Here is a 25,193-nt window from a genome sequence, read left to right as displayed (position 1 = left end):
GTTGTGTCTGACACTTTGTGACCCAATGAACTGTAGCCCACCAGGCTCTTCTGTCAATGGGCATTCTCCAGGAAAGAATACTGGAGTGGGCTTCCATGCCCTCCTCCAGGGGATCTTCCCAACCAGGTCAATATATTACAGTGGGATTCTTTACTGATTGAGCCATAAGGAAAGCCCTTACTGGTGTCATTTTTCCAAGAGCATTTGCCTACACTATGTCTCTGTGTCAATTTTGGTAAATTCATAGTATTTCAAACTTTTAAATTATTATATTTGCTATGCTGATCTGTAATCAGTTATCTTTGACATTACTATTGTAGTTTGGGCACCATGAACCACGCCCTTATAAAACTGGCAACTTCATCAATCAATGAAGACCTACAAGACCTTCTAGAACTAACACGAAAAAAAGATGTCCTTTTCATCATAGAGGACTGAAATGCAAAAGTAAGAAGTCAAGAAACACCCAGAGTAACAGGCAAATTTGGCCTTGGAGTATGGAATGAAGCAGGGCAAAGTTTAACAGACTTTTGCCAAGAGAACACACTGGTCATACCAAACACCCTCTTCCAACAACACAAGAGACAACTCTACACATGGACATCACCAGATGGTCAACACCGAAATCAGATTGATTATAATCTTTGAAGCCGAAGATGGAGAAGCTCTATACAGTCAGCAAAAAACAAGACTGGCAGCTGACTGTGGCTCGGGTCATGAACTCCTTATTACCAAATTTCAGACTTAAATTGAAGAAAGTAGGGAAAACCACTAGACCATTCAGGTATGACCTAAATCAAATCCCTTACAATTATACAGTGGAAGTGACAAATAGATTCAAGGGATTAGATCTGATAGACAGAGCGCCTGAAGAACTATGGACAGAGGTTCTGACATTGTACAGGAGGTAGTGATCAAAACCATCCCCAAGAAAAAGAAATGCAAAATGGCAAAAGGTTGTCTGAGGAGGCCTTACAAATAGCAGTGAAAAGAAGAGAAACGAAAGGCAAAGGAGAAAAGGAAAGATATACCCATCTGAATGCAGAGTTCCAAAGAATAGAAAGAAGAGATAAGAAAGACTTCCTCAGTGAACAATGCAAACAAATAGAGGAAAACAATAGAATGGAAAGACTTAGAGATCTCCTAAGAAAATTAGAGATCTCTTCAAAGCAACATTTCATGCAAAGATGGACACAATAAAGGACAGAAACGTTATGGACCTAACAGAAGCAGACGATATTAAGAAGAGGTGGCAAGAATACATAGAACTATACAAAAAAGATCTTAATGACCCAGATAACCATGATGGGGTGATCACTCACCTAGAGCCTGACATCCTGAAGTGTTACGTCAAGGCTTAGGAAGCACCACTACGAATAAATCTAGTAGAGATGATGGAATTCCAGCTGAGCTATTTCAAATCCTGAAAGATGATGTACTCAATACGCCAGCAAATTTGGAAAATTCAGCAGTGGCCACAGGAATGGAAAAAGTGTTTTCATTCCAATCTCAAAGAAAAGCAATGCCAAAGAATGTTCAAACTACCACACAATTGCACTCATTTCACACACTAGCAAGGTAATGCTCAAAATTCTCCAAGCTAGGCTTCAAAAGTTCATAAACCAAAAACTTCCAGTGAATTCAAGCTGGATTTAGAAAAGGCAGAGGAACCACAGATCAAATTGCCAACACCCTTTGTATCATAGAAAAAACAAAAGAATTCCAGAAAAACATCTACTTCTGAGTCATTAACTATGCCAAAGCTTTTGACTGTGTGGATCAAAACAAACTGTGGAAAATTCTTAAAGAGATGGGAATACCAGAACACCTTACATGCCTCCTGAGAAACCTTGTGCAGGTCAAGAAGCAACAGCTAGAACAGGACATGCAACAACGGACTGGTTCCAAATTGGGAAAGGAATACATCAAGGCTGTGCATTGCACCCTGCTTATTTAACTTCTATGCAGAGTACATCATGTGAAATGCTGGCCTGGATGAAGTACAAGCTGGAATCAACAAAGCCGGGGAAAACACCAATAACCTCAGATATGCAGATGACACCACCACAAGTACCATGTAGTCAAAGCTATGGTGTTTCTAGTATTCATGTAGACTATAGTCCACTATTCATGGATATAAAGAAGGCTGAGCACTGAAGAATTGATACTTTTGAACTGTGGTGTTGGAGAAAACTCTTGAAATTCCCTTGGACTGAAAGGACATCAAATCAATCAATCCTAAAGGAATTCAACCCTGAATATTCATTGGAAGAACTGATGCTGAAGCTCCAAATACTTTTGCCACCTGATGTGAAGAGCCAACTCATAAGAAAAGGCCTTAATGCTGGGAAAGATTGAAGGTAGTAGAAGGGGATGACAGAGGACGAGATGGATGGATAGCATCACCAACTCAATGGGCATGAGTTTGAGTAAACTCTGACAGATGGTGACGGACAGGGAAGCCTGGCATGCTGCAGTTGTGGGAGATGGTGAAGAACAGGGAAGACTGGCGTGCTGCAGTCCACGGGGTTGCAAGGAGTTGGACATGACTGAGCAACTAAACAAGAATCAATCAATGCTGTTAGTGTCCTGACTTCAATACCATCCAACTTTTCCCCTATTTCTCTTCTTCTCCTTGGGCCTCTCTGTTCCCTGAGACCAACTGGTATTCCTACAATGATTTCTAAGTGTTCAAGTGAAAGAAAAAGTCACACATATCTCACTTCAAATAAACAACTAGAAATGAGTCAGCTTAGTGAGGAAGGTGTGATAAAAGTCAAGACAGTCCTAAAGATAGGTCTCTTGTACCAAATAAATACGTTGTGAATGCAATGAAAAACTTCTTGAAGAAAATTAAAAGTGCTACTCCAGTAAACCATGAATAATAAGAAAGCAAGACAGTCTTATTGCTGATATGGAGAAGATTTGAGTGGTCTGCATAGAAAATCAAATCAGCTACATTTCCTAATCAAAACTTAATCTGGAGCAAGGCCCTAACTCTCTTCACTTTTATCAAGCCAGAAAGAAGAAAGTTTGGAAGCTAGAAGAGGTTGCTTTATAAAGTTTAAGGAAAGGAGCTGTCTCTATAACATAAAAATCAAAGGGAAGAGGCAAGTGCTGATGTAGAAGCTTCAAATTATGTGGAACTTTAGCTGAGATAATTAAGGAAGGTCACTATAGTAACAGCAGATTTTCCATGTAGATTAAACAGCCTTATATTGGCTGAAAATGCCATCTTAGTATCTACAGCTAGAGAGGAGAAGTCAATGCTTGGGTTTCAAAGCTTCAGTGGATAGTCAGTCTTATCAGGGGCTAGTGAAACTGGTGACTTTAAGTTGAAGCCAATGCTACTTTACCATTCTGAAAACCCTAAAGCCCTTGAGAATTGTGCTGTATCTACTCTACCTATTACCTCTAAAGGGAGCAACAAAGCCTAGATAACAGCACATCTGTTTACAACACGGTTTATTGAATATTTTAAGCTCATTATTGAGACCTACTGCTCAGAATAAAAGATTTCTTTCAAAATATTATTGTTCATTGACAATTCATCTGGTCACCGTAGAGCGCTAATGGAGATGTACAACAACATTAATATTGTTCTCATGCTTGCTAACACAACATCCATTCTGCAGCCCATGGATCAAGCAGTACTTTTGATTTTCACATCTTAATCCTTAAGAAATACACTTCATTAGGTTGTAGTTGTCATTGGTAGTGATTCCTCTGATGGATCTGGGAAAAATCAATCGAAAACTTTCTGGAAAAGATTCACCCATCTAGATGCCATTAAGAACATTCACACTTCATGGGAAGAGGTCATAATATCAATATTACTAGGAATTTGGAACAAGTTAATTGCAATCCTCAAGAACGACTTTGAGGGGTTCAAAACTTCAGTGCAGGATACAACTGCAGATGTGGTAGAAATATCAAGAGAACTAGAATTAGAGGTGGAGCCTAAAGATGTGCCTGAACTGCTGCAAACTCATAAGAAAACTTTATGATGTGGAATTGCTTCTTATTAATGAGCAGAGAAAGTTTATGGAGATGGAATCTATTCCTGGTGAAGAGTCTGTGAAAACTGGGGAATGACAACAAAAGATTTAGAAACTATATAAACTTAGTTGATAAAGCAGTGACAGGATTTGAGAGGACTGACTCCAGTTTTGAAAGGATTTCTGTAAATAAAATGTTATCTAATAACATTACACGCTACAGAGAAATAGTTTGTGAAAGGAAGAGTCAATCGATGTGGTAAGCTTTACTGTCTTAAGAAATTTCTACAATCACACCAACTTTCTAGTAAGCCCACCCTGATTTGTCAGCAGGCATCAACAGCAATATCCAGGCAAGACCCTTCACCCCTGTAGGCTCAGATAATGGTTAGAATTTTTTAGCAAGTATTTTTTAGCTAAGGTATATACATTGTTTTAGATGCAGTGCTCTTGCATACTTAATAGACTACAGCATGATATAAACATAACTTTTAAGTGCACCAGGATACCAGAAAATGTCTTTCTCACTTTAACCCAATATTCACTTTATTGCAGCAGCCTGGAGCCAAACCCACAACCTGTAAGGTATACCTGCAACCTTTCAGCTACCTGTTCATTGACTATTGAAAGTGAGTTGCTCAGTCACGTCTGACACTTTGTGACCCCATGAACTGTAGCCCGCCAGCTTCTTCTATCCATGAGATTCTCTGTCCATAGGATTCTCTAAGCAAGAATATTGGAGTAGTTTGTCATTTCCTTCCCCAAGGGGTCTTCCCAACCCAGGGATCAAACTCAGGTCTTCTGCATTGCAGGCAGATTCTTCACTGGCTGAGCCATCAGGGAAGTCTCTGTTCATTGACTATTACATCTGTATGTCATGCCTTTGATTTTTAGATTGTCCCTTTGAGCTTACAAAACTGCTCAATTAAGTTCTGTCCTAAACTACATCTTCACTCCATTCTATTGCTCATTTAAACCAGGGACATTTATTTTCTATATCTTTCACTGGTGACCTTATTGAAAGGATGCTTTTTACATACTCCCTCAACTCCTCTTGACCTTCTAACTAGAATCTGGATCTTTCTCCCATCCCTGCAATAACTTCTTTCTGGAAGAGACTATTGATTATGAACTTCAATAGCCTTTCCTCTGAAAGCATTTAACACAATCTATCAGCCTCCTTGCTTGAAATTCTTTTCACCTCTGACTCCCACTGCATTGTTCTAGAGAGTTTTCTCCTTCTACCAATTTGAATATTGTATGATACTTATTGATGCCCCTTCCTTTCTATTGCTGGATGTCAGATCTCAAAATGTAGTCTTCTCAAGGGTCTCTCAGAGGACCTTTTCTCTTTCTAAACTCTTTACTTGGTCTTATGCCTTTAGCGTCACCTCTATGAGGTTGACTCTTAATTTAGGTAGTCTCTTCTCTGCATTGGTTGTGCTCTTTCAATAACTCATTAGATGCTTTCTTTAAAAAACTCCTCCTGACTCTGCTCAGTGTATATAACAGAGAAAGTGCTACCATGTCTGCTTCTCTTTCAAAGACCTCTATTTCCTTCTAAAGTCCTAAGACTTTATTCATCAGATTTTATTTCATCAAACCACTATTCAGCACCTTTATCATTTTGCCTCATTCAGTCATTTCCCACATACTTCCTCCTTTTTAAGTATTTTTTGACACATCTCTGTTACCCAATTTTCATCCTTATTTCTAACTATTTGTTATGGAATGTTCTTGCTTCTGCAGTCTGCAACTTCCAAAATGTATTCTACAAACCATAGCCTGATTAATTTCTCTAAATAAAAATTCCTCTTAAAACATTAACCAGATGTTCGAAAATCTGTATTTAAAAAATTTCAGATTTTATATTATTTTGCCATCAGTGACCTAGAGCTACCCAATGAGCTCCTTCATTTAACTATCTTTATGTATTTAAAGTGCTTAGTGGGCTTCTCAGGTGGCGCTAGTAGTAAAGAACCTGCCTGCCAAAGCAAGAGATACAGAAGACATGGGTTCAATTGATCCCTGGATCAGGAAGATCCCCTGGAGGAGGGCATGCATCCCATTCCAGTATCCTTGCCTGGAAAATCCCATGGACAAGGGAACCTGGGGGAATACAGTCCATGAGGTCACAAAGAGTCAGACATGACTGAAGCAATTAAGCATGTACACATGCAAAAAGTTTAGTTGTTTGCAGTAAATGCTTCACACTTTCAAACCTTAGTACATCTATTCATCCATTTGCCACTTAAATCTTCCTTTGTAAACTCCCCTTAAATGTTTAAACCTGCTCCAGGTTGATGTAATATTTATGTAGTCCATACAGGCTGGCTTTGGTACAAACCTCTTCCCTCCAATCTGGTTGTCATCTTTCCCTTCTTGCTTGTACTATAGCACTGTTTCTCTTGAGGCAACTGTCACTTCTTATTGAGTATTATATTTATTACTATAAACATCTTACCACTTTTATAAGTACAGTTAATATATTGGTTTAATAGTAATAGACATTTATTGAATAAGTGAAATAAAAAAGAAAGAATATGAATCCCCGTGTCCATATCGTCAAAGTTACCTGCAACTGTATTTCTGAAACTGTGAAAAAAAAATTATTTGCTTACATCTGCTAAATTGATAATAAAGATGGCTTCATGAATTCCAGGATATTTAAAGACCTTATCATCTAGTAAGAATTTTGGGAATTGAGTTTGATAGTATTTTAAGAAATAAAGATATAAAGCTTTACAACAACACAGAGTAGTGAAGAACTTGAAAAGTAAGGATTTGACAAGGAAAAATACTGACAATTTTCATCAAAACTTCATAAGGCAAAAGAAATTGTGATAGAATACATTTGATTATTCAGTAATGCTAAAGTGGAATGATGCATTTTCACCAATAAGATGATATATCCTGTATTTTACACTGGGCTGGTATAACCACCGTGTGTATGAAAAGAAGGTACACAGTAAAGAGACTCCAAGATGAAGCTAGTTAATTTTAGGAGTATGGACTTTGTATCTGGACTGACTAGGTTTGAAGCTCAATTCCACAATGTGACCTTCAGCAAGTCCCTTTTCCGTTCTTTAATTTGATCATCTATAAGTTGGGGATATGCGTTAATGTATGTGATACTCTTAGAATAGTATCAGCACTAAGCAAGTACTGCACACTTAAAGTTTAGTTTTAGTGAAGAAGAGGAAAACATCTGTTTGTCAAGATGATAATCAGCTCTATCTTATTTTCAGACTCGAATTAATTTTTATTAGAAGTGTAATATTTTAGGGCTTTAAAATCCCTACAGATTTGATCAACCAAATTTAACTGCAGTGTATTTAAATATCTTGTTCAGGGACCCCTAAGTAGTTGATGGTCCAGTTGAGAAAAAAAATTCCTTCTATATGTCAATCATCTATCTCTCCATCTAAACAGCTTCCGGTTATCCATATAACTCACACAACAAAATATTTGATATAGCTAATTTGAAAGTCTTTTCCTGATTTCAAGCTCCAAATTTATGTACCATGTTTTTCTGTGAATGTTAGTACTGCTCTTCAAAGCAATTTCTTTTAAAGTTATTGAAACATCACTTCTTCTCACTAATCCTTTGATATACTAGGATTCTATTTAATCTTACTTGGCAAATAACCAGGGTCTCTGGAGAAAAGTCTGAAGAAGATTTGTGAGACTATAGCTCAGCTTTCGGCTGTTATTTGCAGTGGTCAAATTCCACAGTATCTAGACAACCAGTTTTAGCTCTGCATTAATAATATTTCTCACATATTATAAACCATGATAAAGAGAAATATCTTTATGATATTTTATCTATATTTTATCTATATGATAAAAAGAAAGCATAAATATTTTATTATTTATACAAATGTGAGGCAAATTGCTGAAATAGTTCCATAAGTTTGATTTTGTTCAAGTCATAAAAAAAAATAATGACTTCAATTGGTTAACCACTGTGAATGTTTAGAAACTAAAGGAAATTTAGACACTGAGTTTCTCTCCTTCCTTCTGTATTCTGTCAACTATACTTAATATAAAAAAAGAAGAAAAGAAAGAAAGGAAGCAGAGGCATAAACTATTCTTTTACTAGAGTAAATAATGAATAATTGCATATTGAATGTAATTAAAGGTTTTTGGATAGAAAAAAGCAGGAAGTTTAGTGGAATATTGCACATCACAACACTGATTTGAACATATGTTTGAGTAAGAAGATGCAGCTTTTGGTACAGAAGAAACTGTTACTTTAAGAGTTATGCCAACTTAGGCTCTGAGCAGGAAGCTTGTTCAGATCCTGCAGAGTCTATGGAACACAAATAATTTCAAAGCTATATTTAAAGGATAAGAAAAAAATTAAAGTTCTGCCCAATAGGGACAAATGGCTTGTTTTTCTGCCAAAGAATCCATTTATCAAGAAGTACTAGAATCAAATACATTAACTTGTGCTTAAGGACCTATAGTCCCAAAGAAGGAACAGTTTTTTTTCTTTTTCCTAAATCCTTTTTCATAATCCTCAGCACTTGATAAAACTCTAAACTTCCAAAGAGGATATACAGTAAATGGTGCAAATTCCCTTATTTTTTTTCATTTAATGCTTTAGATGGGTCAAAATAAAAAATGGGGCCAGATGTTTTAAAATGTTTTTGTTAATTATTCCATATATAAATATGATAGTTTATTTATCACCATGTAAACTTTCTGTACTAGTCTTGTTTCCATCTCATTTCAACAGATTGCTAGGAAACTCTTGCATATTATCCCCTAAACCATTAGGAAGTAATATACTATAAAGGTGCTATTTTCTCCAAAGAATATAAAGATTCCACCTGGGGTAGAATATTTTTTTCTCAAAATCAACATATATTAGATTTCAATACAAGTAGGTATGAATGTTGAACTGTTGAACATTCTTAAGTTCAACTCTTTTGAAATCTACTCTATGCACAAACTTCACTTTCTCTGTGCTGTTTCTTTAGCATCTCTTATTTTAAAGAGGTGTCTCACAGGCATTATCTCTGCTTCTTTTATCCAATTTAAAAGTGCAATTTTCACTGGACTGAGGAAAATAAAGTCGATAGCTAAAAACTAAGAAATATATCACAAGTTACTAGTATATAATAACAAATATTGTCTCAGATTTTACAGAATAAGTGAATTTCACTTATTATACTTCCTGATAAATTGGAGTCAGTGATTATTTGGGGGGAGTGGGAAATCAAACTGGCAAAAGGTATCAGGATATTAAAACAAATTTCATATTGCTTGAATGCATAATTCTAAAGAGACTATATTATATGCAAAAACTGTAGATCACAGATGCAAATGGCAAAAAAATAAAGTGTAAAACTCTCAGGTTGACTTTGATTATCGAAAATTGAAAAAGAGCTTGGTAAATAATTTAGATATTACCAACCATTAAAATTTTTATCTGTGAAAATGTTTAATGGCATAGAAAGATACTTAATTAATATACCAACTTTTAAAGTGTGGAGAAATGTATTTGGAAAGAAATGCGCTGGAAGTAAATATAACAAAATACTAAAGAACTGGCTCACTGGTGTTCTGTTTAAAAATACAGATATTTTTCACATTTATTTTTCAACCCATGTATCTTATACTTATATTATCAGAAATAAAGTTAAAATTACCTTTAAAATAGTCTCAAATTTCATGTAATGTTTTATAGCACTTCACCAGTTAAAAGCAAGGCAAGGAGGATAATTTTCCATTTCAGTGTTAAGAAGAATTGGTAAATTCTCAATAGGAGGAGCTTGAAATATAACTCAGAGCCTCCAAAGCCAACTTCAATGCCCCTTCTGTCATATCATATTAGAAGGACACAGGAAATAATATACATGAACATATGAGTAATTAATAATAATTGTAACCCAAGTTGTTATTAATACTATTGTTTAATTTATTCGATTTTCTTTATAAATTCCTAATTTCAATTGAGAGAAAAATACATGTATGAGATTATACAAGTGTTAACAAAAATGGACAAAGTAAAATGTGTCAGAAATAAAAAACTGATCATGGCATTTATGCTTCATTCATTCAATATTATGCTAGCATGGATTAGAAGACAATCTAGAACTCTTGTTTTGCTTGAGAAAAATATTGAACATGGTACTCAAAGTAAGAATGGAGTTTTACTAAGAATATTAATAATGACAAAATGTGAAAAAAAAAGTCCATTAAGTAAGACACAAAGGGGAAAGATAAATAGACTTGATAAATAACCCTGCAGACTTTTAATTAAGTAATCTATTTTAATCAGTGAGAAATTAAAGTAGAAACTAATATCTTTATAACTATTTATTTAGGGTTACTTGCAGGGCATACTTAAGAGATAAACACAATCAGTAAGATTTAAGAGTCAGGTTCTTTTTCAGAAGCACACACCTCTCTATCAGCTGACTTTGTTTAAATCCTGTACCTCCACTCTCTCCACTTGTGCTGGCCTTTTCCTTATCCAGTAGACTTATGGCTGATGCCAGACACTGAGCAGGGCTTGTGTGTTCGATGACTTTCAAACTCAGCCATTTTTCAGGCAGTAGCCTCTCAGTCAAAGATTATAAATGATTTAAAAGATTGTGCTGCTCTTAGTTGCTCAGTCATGTCCGACTCTGCGACTCCATGGACTGTAGTCTGCCAGGCTCCTCTGTCCATGGGGATTCTCCAGGCTAAAATACTGGAGTGGTTGCCATGCCCTCCTCCAGGGGATCTTCCCAACCTAGGGATCGATCCCACATTGTAGGCGAATTCTTTACTGTCTGAGCCATCAAGGAAGCCCTTTAAAAGATTACAGCCATGCAAATAAAAATATGTGAAGTCAATTAGTTGCAATAAGCATACTTCTCTCACCTGTGATTGGGACACAGATCCAGAGAAACATTTCTCCAAGTGCAAGAATGAAAAATGACAGTTGATGCTCAGCCTCAGAATCAGGGAGACACACATTAAAAAAGGAACTGGGGGATTGGGCTAAAGTTTCATGCTATTTCTACATGGGCATCTTTTACTCAATTCCTTCTGATTATGCCAAGTAGGAATATTGGACCATTGTAGCAAAATCTTATTTCTAAAGAATAGCTTGAAATTTAGATTTTTATTTTAAATATCTCATTTTAAAAACACTGGTAATTTTAATAAATGCCGAACATTATATAGGCCAAAGAAAACACATCTATAGAGCATATTTGACACACAAGCTCTGGTTAATGACCTCTGGTTTAATAATTTGATTACTATATTGTTGTACATATAGTTGAGATATTTCTGAAAAGTCATATAATCTGATGACTAAAATGTCAAGGACAGTTTACTGATTACAGAAAACTAAATAGAAAGAACAACGCTGGATTATGTATGCTATTATTCCACATTCATAACTTCACAAATGCCAAGCATTTCATCAACTCCATTTATTATCAAAAAGAAAATATCAAAGACCAGAGGTTGACAATAGAATAATAAATATAACCATCATAAACTTTACTTTAAATGCAGCATAACTAAGGTTAGGTTACAAGTTCAAGTTGTTTCTCTGTGTATGCAGATGTGTGATTGTATTTCTAAATGATGACTAACTAGCCAATTATAGTCCCTAGAAAGTTCTGTCATAACTGACATTTTAAATGAAGCATTCTGCTAAGAAAACCAAAATTTCAACCTCATTTTAATCACTTTAGCTATGCAGAATTCTGTTAATCAAGTAGAAAAAAAAGTGTCTTTAACACTTACAATGATTTATCTGTTTGTATGAATGTGAGAAAAATGATCACACCTTCAAGTAATAGATTACAAGTACAGAGAAAGTTCACATACAGCCATGCTGATGAAAATTACCTGCAGGCTGTTACAACACGGCCTGTGAATTAATTAACCTTTTGCCACAGAAATCTAGAAACTTCAGCAAAGACTGAGTTTTCTGTTTCTCTGGGTTTAGCTTCCTCAGCACTGAAGTACGTTCCCTTCGCAGTGAAAATACTGTGCAATTTACTGAGGCAAACAAATAAACATACTCAGATTCCATCATTGCTCCATGTTATTATAATAAAATCACATAAGTTGAGATTAAAACATAGCAATTTAGATGTTTCCTCTTTTCAGTTAAAGATGAGAAATAATGGTTGATTTCGCCATAGATCTTTAATTTTATGAATAAGACTGGCAGTTTCTTAGTATGAATAATGGCTACCTCTTAATTATGTATGTTCTGAATTTGGGAGAAAATAATTAAATAAAGCAGAACTTTTGCCAACATGTTAAAAAATAAGTACTCACATGCATTCTTCTAAACTTCATTTTCAAATAAATAAACACACTATCTCTATTGGAGTGTACTGGTCAAGTACTTTGATAATTTCCACTTGGGATCTGAAGCTGAGAAAGCATCTAACAATAAATAAAGCTATGATCTAGGGAAATAGTATTTCTAAATAAACAATAGTAATATGAGCCATTGTATTCCTTGAAGTTGTTAAAGCCAAGGATCAATAAGACATGGCGAATGTGAAGATGACAGCAAGCCTTAAGGACTACTAAATTATACTCTACATATTGACATAATAATTTCACATCCTTATGCAACTGTTTAGAAATACTTTTTTCTTTGATGTAATTAATATCTCAAGAGGGTTAACAGTCCCTATACTTAATTGTTCAATAAGAAGCAGTTAGAGTTCATCTATTAACTTTTTTTTTTGAGCTAGCTTCAATTAATTCATTATATAATTAGTCTTAACAATGGATAAGCCATTCTCTCAGTAGGTTAGGAGACATTGTTGTTTAGATAATGGGTTTTATATATATTGTTTTAAAACATTATGGTATTTCTCTATTCTCTCTCTCTCTCTCTTCGGTCATCTGTATGTATGTGCTCAGTTGTGTCCGACTCTTTGCAACCCTCTGCTGTAGTCCTCCAGGATCCTCTACCATGGAATTTTCCAGACAAGAATACTGGAGTGGGTTGCCATTTCCTCCTCCAGAGAATGTTCCCCACCCAGGGACTGAACCCATGTCTCTTATATCTCCTGCACTGTAGGCAAATTCTTTACCACTGAACCACTGGAAAAGCCTATCTTTCCAATCAAATGATGATTTTCCAAATTCATCTTAAAGAGCTGAACTAGTAAACTTCCTCCCCAAGTATTGTTCAGAGAATCATTTTTTAGTTGCAGGTAAGAGGTATACAACAATATGTTAAAATAAGAAGGTGATAATGCTTGTCTAGAAAACTGAAGATGTATATGATAGGTATACATGTATACCTATAGATGTATATGTGTATATTCTCAGTTAAGGACATACATATTTTAAGTGTAATTATTTCAAGTTAAGCAGATTCTTAAAATAATTTGGAAAAATGTCTCACAATTATTAATATATTAAAATTTTCCAAATGAATCGTTCATTGTATCTATAGGGAAAGTAGCTCTTTAAGGTAACTGTTTAAAACAGTTACCAAAACATTTTTTGGTTAGTTCAATTTTGAGCATACCCCAGTTATAAGCTACATTTAGTTAGGTATATATCTACACCTGAAGTATCAAAGCTAATACATGTTTGTCACATAGAAAATTAACAATACATATACTTTGAATATAAGAATACACAAAGTTTCAAAAAAGAATTGGTACTCTGCAAATACTTAAATTTGTCTGTGCTGACTTAAACTAGAATTAATATTTCCATTGATTCTAGGATGATCATGCTCATGATAATACATATATGTATTTGAATAAAAAGTAGATGTCTTTGAAAGCCTAAAGAATGAATACATAGGTATATAATATTCTTTAATTGCTATAGGAATACACATGCTATGCTTTGGAAGATATGCTCCACATACCTGACAGGTAATGTTCTGTCTCCTTTCCTTCTATCCATTTCTCTCTGGGGAACAGGATACCAACGGAAATTCAGTTTCCAGTTAAAACCCCCATAAGTCATGTCTGACCCAGCCATGTATTCAAAGGTGTCATCACTAATCACATCAATGATGGGGCATACAACTGTCTTCCTGCAGAAAAATTAAAATCAGCTGATGTAAAAATTATAGTTTAAATGTTTCATTAGCTTTTTTAAACATCATATAGCTGATACATTGAAACTTAATTATTTTGTGACTTTAATTTGCCTTTATTGTCATGTTACCCTTTTTCTCCACGGAATTACTTCCTTTTACTACATCTGACTTCAGTCTACTTTTATTCTATCATGTATAATCTAATCAAATATACTAATTGATCCTCAAGCTAATTTCCAAATGCATTCTAAGTACTAACTCAGCAGGATGAACATGGCCTATTTTTCATTAAACCTCTCCCCACAGCATGACTAGTAGACTGCTTTGATATTATGCAGCATTTCAGCTATAGCCCACTGAAAAGCAACAGTGTGCAGGGAGTGAAGGATGAATAATAGCAAATTCAATCTGGTAGCTTGACTCTCAAAGGCGATAGTTTAAAGAGATGGCTCAGAGAAAATGTTCATGGAAAAACAAACAAATGAAAACCCACAAAGAGAAGCAACAATAAAAATCATGATCATCAGTATAAGTAAATATTTCCTATGAAAGATATTAGGTTCATGATAATTTCTGAGTGAATCATCTTAGACAGCAGTTTACACAAACAATCTACATGTTTTAAAATCGGAAAAGATAAGCAACTTTAGTCTCTGGAGTTTTATGATCCATTGTTTTCTTAAAGTAAGAGGAAGAGCCAGGAGATTTGGTATTCTTTTCTTTTTTAATTTATTTTATTGAAGTAAAGTTGCTTTACGGTGTTGCTAATTTATACTATATATATCACCTTGTATAGCAAAGTGATTAAGTTATACACACATAGATTTGACATTCTTGATGGTTAGCTTTTTAGGATAAGGAACTTTGCACCATGGGAGGTCACTAGGGGTTCTTTTAATCCATGTTGCACTTTCTCTAGTCTACCTCTATTGCAAGCCTGTATGGTTTATTATGGTGTCAACCATCTGTCATCTCCAAAGTACATGTTTAAACAACTGGGCCTTGTTTATAGCTAATTCCAAAAAGTAGAGCTTGTTTTTCACATAAGATAGAAAGTAAATACACAAATATGCTCTAGAATCACCCACAGATATGGATAACAAGGAAATGCTGCCCATTATTTATTCTGGTTTTGCAACACCTATACCGCCAACGCTCAATTTCTAATAGGTCTTATATGCCACACCATTGACCAATGTCTAGAGTCCTCTGAAATTAAAAGGTTTCAGACTTTCCTGGTGACTCAGGGTGAAGAATTCACCTGCCAATGCCACGGACATACGTTTGATTCCAGGTCTGGGAGGATCCCAGATGCTGTGGGCCAACTAAGCCTGTGCACCACAGCTACTGAGTCAGCACTCTAGAGCCCTGGAGCCACAACTATTGAGCCCACACACTGTGACTACTGAACCCCCTTGCCTAGAGCCTGTGCTCCGCAACAAGAGAAACCACTGAAATGAGAGGCCTACACACAGCAACCAGAGAGTAGCCTCTGCTTGCCACAACTAGAGAAAGCCCATGCACAGCAGCAAAGATCCAGCACAGCCGTAAAAATAAGCAAATGAATCTTAAAAAAAAAAAAAAAAAAGAACTTAAAAGGTTTCACGTAGCCTTGGAAAAGCTTCTTGGTAACTCTGGTCCTTATAAAAACAATATCTTTCTTTCTTCATTAAATGTAATCATTTAAATTATAGGGAGATGACATTAGATCTAATAACCTTCAATAGAACTTTATTATCTAGTTATGGCAACTTTAGAACATATAAGCAAGATAAGACATTAGAGTTCATTATATGCCTATACAATCTAAATATGTTGTTAGATTAAAAAATAAATGATCTATTCATGACCATAGTGAAGCAATATTATAATCTCACTAAGTTGAATATGAAACACGTGTTTTAAAAAGCAGCATAATGTATGAAAAGCTGCTAGGAAATGCATTTAAGATGTTCCAAGTTCATTTTACTTTGCCAGCCTTACCCTCCTGTACAATACACAGAATGGAAAAATGTTATTACCCATATATTACACTCAGTAGACTAAAAGGTTCCCACTGCTTTCTTCAACTGCTATGGTTCATTTTACTGACAACCTCCATCCATCTTCCTGGCAAATACCAAATCATGCCGTTTATGTGATAGAGCTGCACTAGCTCACACAAAGCAGCCCCTGTCTTGGAGCCTTAATTAAAAACTTCAATTCTAAGTAGACCTTTCTACTGTAGGTGAAATGACTATGCAAGCAAGGTGCTATGCAATGTTTTGCTATTATTTCAGACAGCAATTGGCATAATTGTCTTCATTAGGAATGATGCTCATTTATCATCAATAGGTATGAATAACTGCAAGAAATCCATTTATACTTCATAATATCACATGGGAAAAAATTGTAGGTATCTATGAGGGTTTCTAATTTCTATAAAGTATTCCTGAACTTTTCAGATTTCATGATATGTCTGTACAGAATGGCAATACTATTTAAATAAGCATTCTTACAGCTGCGCTTTTCTTTAAATCATGATTTCATTTTAGTGGGGTGCATGAGTGTATATGAGTTTTTAAAGATCTTTAAGGTGGCTTTGTACTCGACTTTGATTAAGAACAGTGACTAGGTAGAGAGAAGATTGTTCTGGAAGTGGGGAGAACTAAATTGTTGTCCTCATCATTTACAATTTCTAGGACAAGCTATTTAACTCATCTGTTCCTATCATCAGATACAGAGAAGAGTATCTTTATTACCTACCTCACAGAGTGGTTGTGAAGACAAAGCTGCTTTGAAAATATATTTTGTAAAATATACTACTATTTCTGATTGGACTGATTTCCTTCACCTATAAAATGAATATTCAGCATCTTTACTGTTTGAATTTCTTAATAAAATATTCAGGTGGGCATAAACAAACCAAGATCTTAATTAAATAAGGAGTAAGGGGACTTCTTTTTTAAAAGCTAGGAAATAAACATTCTGAAAATAGCAGCTTGGGAAGAAAAGTTTTGAGGGATAGCCATAACGGTCCTAACAAGTTCAGTCAAAATCCAGACAGACAGAGCATATGCATTCTTACCTGTCCTCCTTTATTCTTGCCAGCAAGGGCTCCAGCCATCCTAATGTGCATTCGCAGTGTGCATCCAGGAAAGTTATGACTTGTCCTTTTGAAGCAGCTGCTCCTCGAAGGCGGGCTCGTATTAACCCAGAGCGCTCTTCCATTCTAATAATTTTTACTGGCACTTCTAAATTTTTCACATAATTCTCTAATGTTAACTTGAGAAAATCTGTAATGTGCAATTAAGAATTTATAAGGTTTTGAAACTCTTTTAAGACAGAGAAGGGAAACTACTATCTAGATGGAAATTCAACACACAGAAGCGATGATCAACTCCTATCAACATGCTTTGCATTAGGTTAAAAAAAAAAAAAGATACAGAGATTTCATCACTATCAGTGTATAGTTCATTATGACTCTATCACTTGGCTGACAAGGATAAGCTACACTAGGAAGTTAATATACCAGACTGTAATTCATAAACTGGGCCACACTGGCAACTGCAGTCTTCTTAAATATGTTATTTTTCTTTTACCTACAATAAAAAAAGAGCCAAATACCCACTGTGTCATATAAATGTTCAGTCATATGATCAATTGAGTTGGGAAAAAGGAGAAATACTTTGGAAAGTCATTTTGGCTGATTTCTTAGGTTAGTAAGAACCAAATGGAATCATGAGGTAAACTGAAAGAATTAGTTACTTGTTTCTGGAGTGGCACTGACTAGATATACTAAAAAAAATTGATAGGTAGTTTCAGGGTTAGTATAATTACAAGGAAAATATGGATCATTACCCTGTTATCTTTTTGAACACAATAAAGCCCTATAATTAAAAAATATATATACAAGAAAAATAATTGTACCTCTTTCACTGGCATCATCTACCAAGATGACCTCAGAGAGCAGATAGTGTGGGGACCTATTTATAACACTGTAAACAGTTCTGAGGAGAGTGCTCCAAGCTTCGTTATGAAATACAATGACTACACTTGTGTTTGGGAGTTCATCAGGATAGACCCTTGTCTTGCATCTGGAAGAAAGGAAAGAAGAAGGACAAGCTATTAAGTTCATTTTTCCTTCTGATCATTGTAATAAAAATATCCATTTTGACACAAAATTAGACTCAAAAGTCCCTTATTACAACAACATTTTATGGTTATTTAAAATTATTTTCCTTTTTATATATGTTGTGGGTATTCACTTGGCACTTTGAAAATTAAATATGAATACTTACTAGTATTATTTGAACTGACTTTTTTTTTTTTAATTTTACATTAACTCTAGGGAACAAAAGGGCATGATTTGGACACAAGTCTAAGAAAGCTAAAACAACATTATGAGACTATCAATAGAAGACCAGGTACTAAAGGAATTCATTTAGTAGATATAATTGTCTTTGTTTAGAAAAAAGAATTATTGTATAACTCAAAAATTCCTGAGAACATAAATAGACATATGTGCACAGGGCTTTGAAGCTTGTAAAACTGAGATTACTTTTCTTCTAAAATCTAGTCATGTACATTTTTCATTCTGTTGAAGAATGCCATAATTCATGTCTACTTTGAGGGAAAGATGTTGGGGTCAAGATACATTTCAAAGATTCTCAAAACAAAACAAAATCAGAGCTGACAAAAGGGTATAGGCTTCCAGAACATCTCTTGAATGTACAGAGGAATCACCTGGGGATTGGGTAACATGCAGTTTCTGGTTTAGCAGATCTAGGGTGCAGCCTGAGAATATACAGGTTTTAAAATGTTTCCAGGTGATTCAGATGCTGTTGATCCCTGGAACACACGATTAAGTAAAAGGCTGCATCATAATTGTTATTAATTTTAGAACTTGATATTTTGGGGAAAAAAAAAACTTAATTTTGCTGATAAATTAAAAGAAGTCCAGATTTTGCTTTTCAAGCCATCAAACCTGTAAGGTACATTTTGATAAATAATATGCAGATATTTGGAGAAGGAAATGGCAACCCACTCCAGAGTTCCTGAATGAAGAATCCCGTGGACAGAGGAGCCTGGCGGTCTACACAGTCCATGGGGTCACAGAGTTGCATACAACTTGGCAACTAAAGCATCATCATGCAGATGTTCTCGGTGGTCACTGCAATTTTAATGTGCAAGTGGCTCTCAGCCATATCCACTTGTCAACTTTTAGACATTTTTGTCACATATTGTTAAATCATTGTGATTATAGAGTATTTTGCAAAAATGTCACTGGGTATCCAGACAGGAATAGAAGTTTATTCACCTTATGGTATTTTTCTTGGTAAAATATGCTGAAGAGCAAGAAAATTAAAATCTTTCCATAAAGTGAAATGAACCAGATACACCCTGCCACCAATAAATGACCTAATCCTTGACACAAAATTAGCATGGTTAAAATTAGTCCCCTTCACAGGTGAGTGAAAAAAATCCAATAAAGTGTGGGCATCAAAGGCATGTAATAAAATAAATATCAACTATATGCCTGCAGAGACTCAAATCATTTTTTACAGCAGTCTAAAATAACACCTCTTCAGTGAAGTTCTCTGTAATATAGCCAGGAAAGAATGTACATATGTCTAACCATTTTTTCAGTATATATTTATTTGAATAACATTCATTAAGCATCCACACTATATAAAACATTGTGTATATAAAAAAAGTTCAAATGTAAGGTAGAAGTGGTAGGTTGATTCATAGTCATCTTTTCCCATTCTGGTAGCAAGATTAAAGTGGTTTCTACTAATATATGTCTCATCATCATTTGACTTGGTCTTCCAGGCAGTTTATCATTAAAAAAACTTAGAAAGCTGTCTTGGTAAGTCAGAAAGGTCCTCGCCGAGATTCTCCTCAAACCTCCGTTCTTCTGCCTCATCAAAACACCCCCTCACTTTCAGCATGCTGAACAAAATGAGTCATAAAGATGATTGTCATCTTCAATAAAGAAGCAAAACTGAAAAAGCAGGCTGAAATCAGTCCAATAGTCAGCAACTACTGGTTTAATCCAAGGATAATAGTCTATGGAGGCTACTTATTATCATTTGTATATAAAACATTGCTTTTAAATTAAACCTCTTGCATGTTATGCTAAATGCTAATAAAGAAAAGTGAACAAGATATTTAGTCAAATAAATAATTTATAATATAAAATAAAAGCAGATACTTAGATCCAGCTTCTCAACTTATTTCCATCATGCCTTATTTTTGTGGTTAAAAAAATCCACTAACAAATGTTAATTTTATATTCATTATATGTGACATTATAATGAACTAATTTACTAATAATACAGCTATAATATTTTGCTTAGAGAAAATTTCCACTATGTCATTATTTAATGTAGCATAAAATAAAATGTGGTTAATATTTTATTAATTCATCCTCTTTCTCCTATATAAACAGTTATTTTGCAAAAGAAACTTTGTATAATAAAATAGTTTATAGGATAGTTCTTATTATACAAATGAATCATTTTCTGTGTCTGTTGATCCAGTTACTGAAGCATACAAATATATATGAACAAGAGTTCTTTTTTTATTTTTATAATCTTTAACAGATTTATGATACATTGAACTAGAATTATTGCCTATAATTCTTAAAACCTCTTGTCACCTAGGGTAACATACATCATTATTTTGTGCACCACTAGGAAAGAAAAATGTTGTCAAACCATAATAAAATGCTTTGTTATCTTGAATAGGATCTATTCAATACCTAAAGCCTATAGAAAAAGCTCTCCAATTTATTTGGACATAGATTCCCATCAATATTTTAAGCTTGCTTATACACCAGTCACACTAGTTTCTTGTTGCTTTGAAATTTCTTTCATCTATTCTAAAGGGATTTCTCTAGTTTGGGGTTGTATTGCTTAACAAATGAGAGCCATACATTTAGCATATATCTCGGTAACAAAATATTAATACAAAACAATTTCATCTTGTGAGTATCCTCCTTGGTACTATAAAACTGTGCTTGCAAACTTTTAGTGGCAAAGGAAATCTTGACAAAATTCAGATTCTGATTCTGTAGATCTGGTATGGGAATAAGGCTGTGAATTTCTAGTAAGACTCCTGGCAATGTGGACGCTGCTAGCCCTGAGTTGACATAATAAATAATTGATAATAAGGCTATCAGTCAGCTGTTGATAAGCAAGAGAAACTGTAGTCATTGCTCCAATGCTAAACATTGGCTTCATCTTATGAAATTCAATTTTTGCCACTATTTCCTTCCTTTCTTTTCATACTATAACATTTTGTTTCAACAAAGAATCATATTGCAATCTTTCTAAAGAAATATTGAATGACAAACTTCACACACAGAATATAAATAGTGCACATAACTTAGTTGAGGCTTGATTATACGAATAGCATTACCACATTCACACAGGCTTCGGGAACACTGCCTACATGACAACTGTAACTAACCATCAACTATGAAACTCATCTGGAGTGAGACACATGAAAGGTAGAAAGTGTATACTTAAAACAGGAAAATACAGTAATTTTTTCTTTAGCCATAGAAAAGTACTTAAAGTATTGTTCGATTTTTTTAGTTTTTTTAAAAATGCTTTTAGTATCAAAGCTGGAAGAGTTTTTAAGTCAGTGATTTTTTTCATAAAAAAAAATTAAAAACAAGGAAAATACAACAAGGAACCTATATAATGGGATTGGGGGAAGGTACTGAAAATAATTCTGTAGTTTTGACTTCTTTGAAAGTGAAAGTGAAGTCGCTCAGTCATGTCCAACTCTTTGCGACCCCATGGACTGTAGCCTACCAGGCTCGTCTGTCCATGGGATTTTCCAGGCAATAGTACTGGAGTGGATTGCCATTTCCTTCTCCAGGGGATCTTCCCGACCCAGGGATCGAACCCAGGTCTCCCACATTGTAGACAGATGCTTTACCATCTGAGCCACAGGGAAGTCCTATATAATGGGATTGGGGGGAGGTACTGAAAATAATTCTGTAGTTTTGACTTCTCTAATGATCTTTTAAGTGTATGCTTTTTACCTTTTATGTGTCTTACTCAGGATGAGTTTCATAGTTGATGGTTAGTTACAGTTGTCATGTAGGCAATATTCCTTAAGCTCCTGATGCTGGGGAAGATTGAAGGCAGGAGGAGAAGAGGACGCCAGAGGGTGAGATGCTTGGATGGCATCACTGACTCATTGGACACAAATTTGAGCAAGCTACTGGAGATGGTGAAGGACAGGGAAGTCTGATGTGCTGCAGTCCATGGGGTCGCAAAGAGTCAGACACAACTGAGTGAATAAACAACAGGAAGAATTTTACCACTTCAGCTTTTATCTCTCTTGCATAATCATATTAAAATGTTGTGCTGCAGTCCATGTGGTCACAAATAGTAGGATGTGACTGGGCAACTGAATGATGTACTCTGAAATGTGTGGTAGACATTGCTTGATCTACACAGCAGAGTGGGCTTCCCAGGAAGTGCCAGTGGTAAAGAATCTGCCTGCCGATGCAGGAGCCACAGGAAGCACCGGTTCAGTTCCCAGGTAGGGAAGACACCCTGCAGGAGGAAATGGCAACCCACTTCAGTATTCTTGCCTGGAGAATTCCAAGGACAGAGGAACCTGGTGTGCTACAGTCCTTGGGACTGCAAAGAGTCAGACATGACTTAGCATGCATGCCTCACAACAGAGTAAAGCTCAGAATCTCCAAAAGGTGGAATTGGAAAGGACTTTCAAAGTTGACTGGACTGAGAAGCCTGGCAGGCTACAGTCCATGGGGTCACAAACAGTCAGACATACCAGAGCAACTAACACTTTCACTTTCACTTTTCAAAGTTGACTAATCCAAATATTTATTTCACAGGATACAAATCTCAAGTCACAGAGCTACTTCAATACCCTGCATAATAAAGTAATAAATGATATGCTAATAAAGTAATTTATGATTTAATAATATTAGTAATGGTAATGATTTCTGCTCCATAATATATACTAGATCAAATGTCTTAAATGATATTGTAGGTGTCTGAAAATTTGAAAAAAATTTCTATGTACTTTAAAAAATAAGTTATATATTTATAAATATATATATTTATAAAAAGAGAAGTAGATTCCCTAGGATCATTTAATTAAAACTAAGTATAGAAAGTCAGCTATCACTGAAATTATTTATATATGGATCAAATACTCAGCTATCTGTCTTTTGAAGACATTATTTATCTTTTATGTAAACATCTAAATAGAATTGGAAATTTTGACATAATTGTGAGAGCACAATGTATATGTAATTAACTTTGAGAGTAAATGTGTCAGACTGCAATAGCAATTTTAATCAATTTGAAAGATATCTGATACCCAATACTCAAATTGAGCTCCTGGAATCTGGTATTCCAATAAGATCATAAGCTTTATCCTAGCAGAATTTCATATTTGCATTATATTTTGACATTCTAAATCTATAATACTTGAAAGAAAATCAAAGTTTATTTCCTTTTAATTCCGTAATTATCTGTCACTCTAAATCTTGGCTGCACATCAGAATCATCCCATAAGAATGAAAAAAAAAAAACTGGTATGTGGGTTTTATCCTCAGAGATTCTGATTTAGGTGTCTGGATGTGCCTATGGATAATAAGATTAAAAAGAAATCTCTCCTGGGCATTCAAATGTGCAGCCAAAACAGATCAGTTACCCAAATTTATTTAACAGAACCACTGATATGACACATATATATACATCAATATACAATTTTGCTTACATCAACATTTTAAAATAGGATATATAATGTTAGTATCTTTTTCTATGTTTATGAACTAAAATAAGTCATTATTTCCTTTCAGTATAAATACTGGAGTCAGAAAGTCTTCTCTACTTCATTTACAATCTCCTCTGTCATCTGGATATATACTAATGCTTATCCAGTTTTCTGTGCATCAGCTGTTGACTTATAAATGTAGGAGAAATAAATGCAACTGCTCTTCTTTGGAGAGAATATGGTGATAGAATCACATTTCCTCCCTGTGGAACATGGAAATACAGTGAGATAGTGTTCCTATTTACCATCTTTCCCCTTGGCTATGTCCACATTAGAGAAACATAGATTGTTACAATTTGATTTTATCCTTTTCAAAGCTATATTGATGTTTTCATATAAGCTACTGAACACAACACACCACATCAAAGAAAGAAAAATTGACTATAAGATGAGAATGTGAAATCACAAAGGATCCATAATTACACAGTGGTTTAGTTAGACACAATCCATTTAGGACTCCAAACAAAGGCTGTCAACATTGTAGTTTGCATGACTTGTTGAAATGCGGCTCAGTGAGTCAGTGGCTACTTTTAACTGGCTCAAACAAAGATTAATAACAGTAATTTAAAATGAAGACTTACAATATAAGTCCTCTCTATACTTCTTATTTTTAAGAGCTGTAGGAATTGTATTGAACCTTTCAGAATTATGGGTGGTTTCAAAGTTTCCCAATTCCTTAACATTTATATTCACAGAAAGAAATTTCATCATTTTCTAATGCATCCAGGCAACAAAAGCCTGGGCAACAGGAAAGTGATTCTTTCATAACTGAAAGCTTGGAGCCTCAAGTAAAATGAAGCACTTAATTTTGCAAGGTATCCTATATGTTTCTTTGTATACACATTGTGTTAAACCTTCCAAAAGTTAAGTTCCTATAATCATAATTACTTGACTAATTAAAAAAAATTTTTTTTACAAAGTGTTAGTTACTCAAGTGTATCTGGCTCGTTATCCTGTGGAATGTAGCCAGCTAGACATCTCTGTCCATGGAATCCTCCAGGCAGAATATTGGAGTGGGTAGCCATTCCCTTCTCCAGGGGATCTTCCCAATCTAGGGATCAAACTCAGGTCTCCTGCATTGCAGGCAGATTCTTTACCATATGAACCACCAAGGAAGTTGATAAACACTTGCCACAAACACCTTTGTTTTAAATTCATGTAGACTTGGGCTCCCCAGGTGGTGCTAGTGGTAAAGAACCTGCCTGCTGATGCAAGAGGCATAAGAGACACAGGTTTGACCCCAGGGTTCGGAAGGTCCCTTGAAGGAGGGCATGGCAAACCACTTCAGTGTTCATGCCTGGAGAATGCCCTGGACAGAGGTGCCTGGAGGGCTACAGTTC

General features: G+C 35.0%; 1 protein-coding gene across 1 annotated transcript in view; it reads right to left on the bottom strand.

Annotated features, from left to right (window-relative positions):
• Window positions 1-25,193, bottom strand: part of GALNT13 (polypeptide N-acetylgalactosaminyltransferase 13) — a 628,841-nt gene that overhangs the window by 230,246 nt on the left and 373,402 nt on the right. The window contains exons 5-7 of the mRNA XM_010840017.1: window positions 17,950-18,116; window positions 17,108-17,315; window positions 13,864-14,034 (exon numbers count right to left, since the gene is read on the bottom strand). Coding sequence (XP_010838319.1) covers window positions 13,864-14,034; window positions 17,108-17,315; window positions 17,950-18,116 — 546 coding nt within the window. The remainder of the gene's footprint in view (window positions 1-13,863; window positions 14,035-17,107; window positions 17,316-17,949; window positions 18,117-25,193) is intronic.

This window comes from Bison bison, unplaced genomic scaffold, assembly GCF_000754665.1.
Source record: "Bison bison bison isolate TAMUID 2011002044 unplaced genomic scaffold, Bison_UMD1.0 scf7180017864139, whole genome shotgun sequence".
NCBI lineage: Eukaryota > Metazoa > Chordata > Mammalia > Artiodactyla > Bovidae > Bison > Bison bison.
Note: the sequence above shows the minus strand (reverse complement) of the source record. Positions and strands in the feature narration are given on the sequence as shown.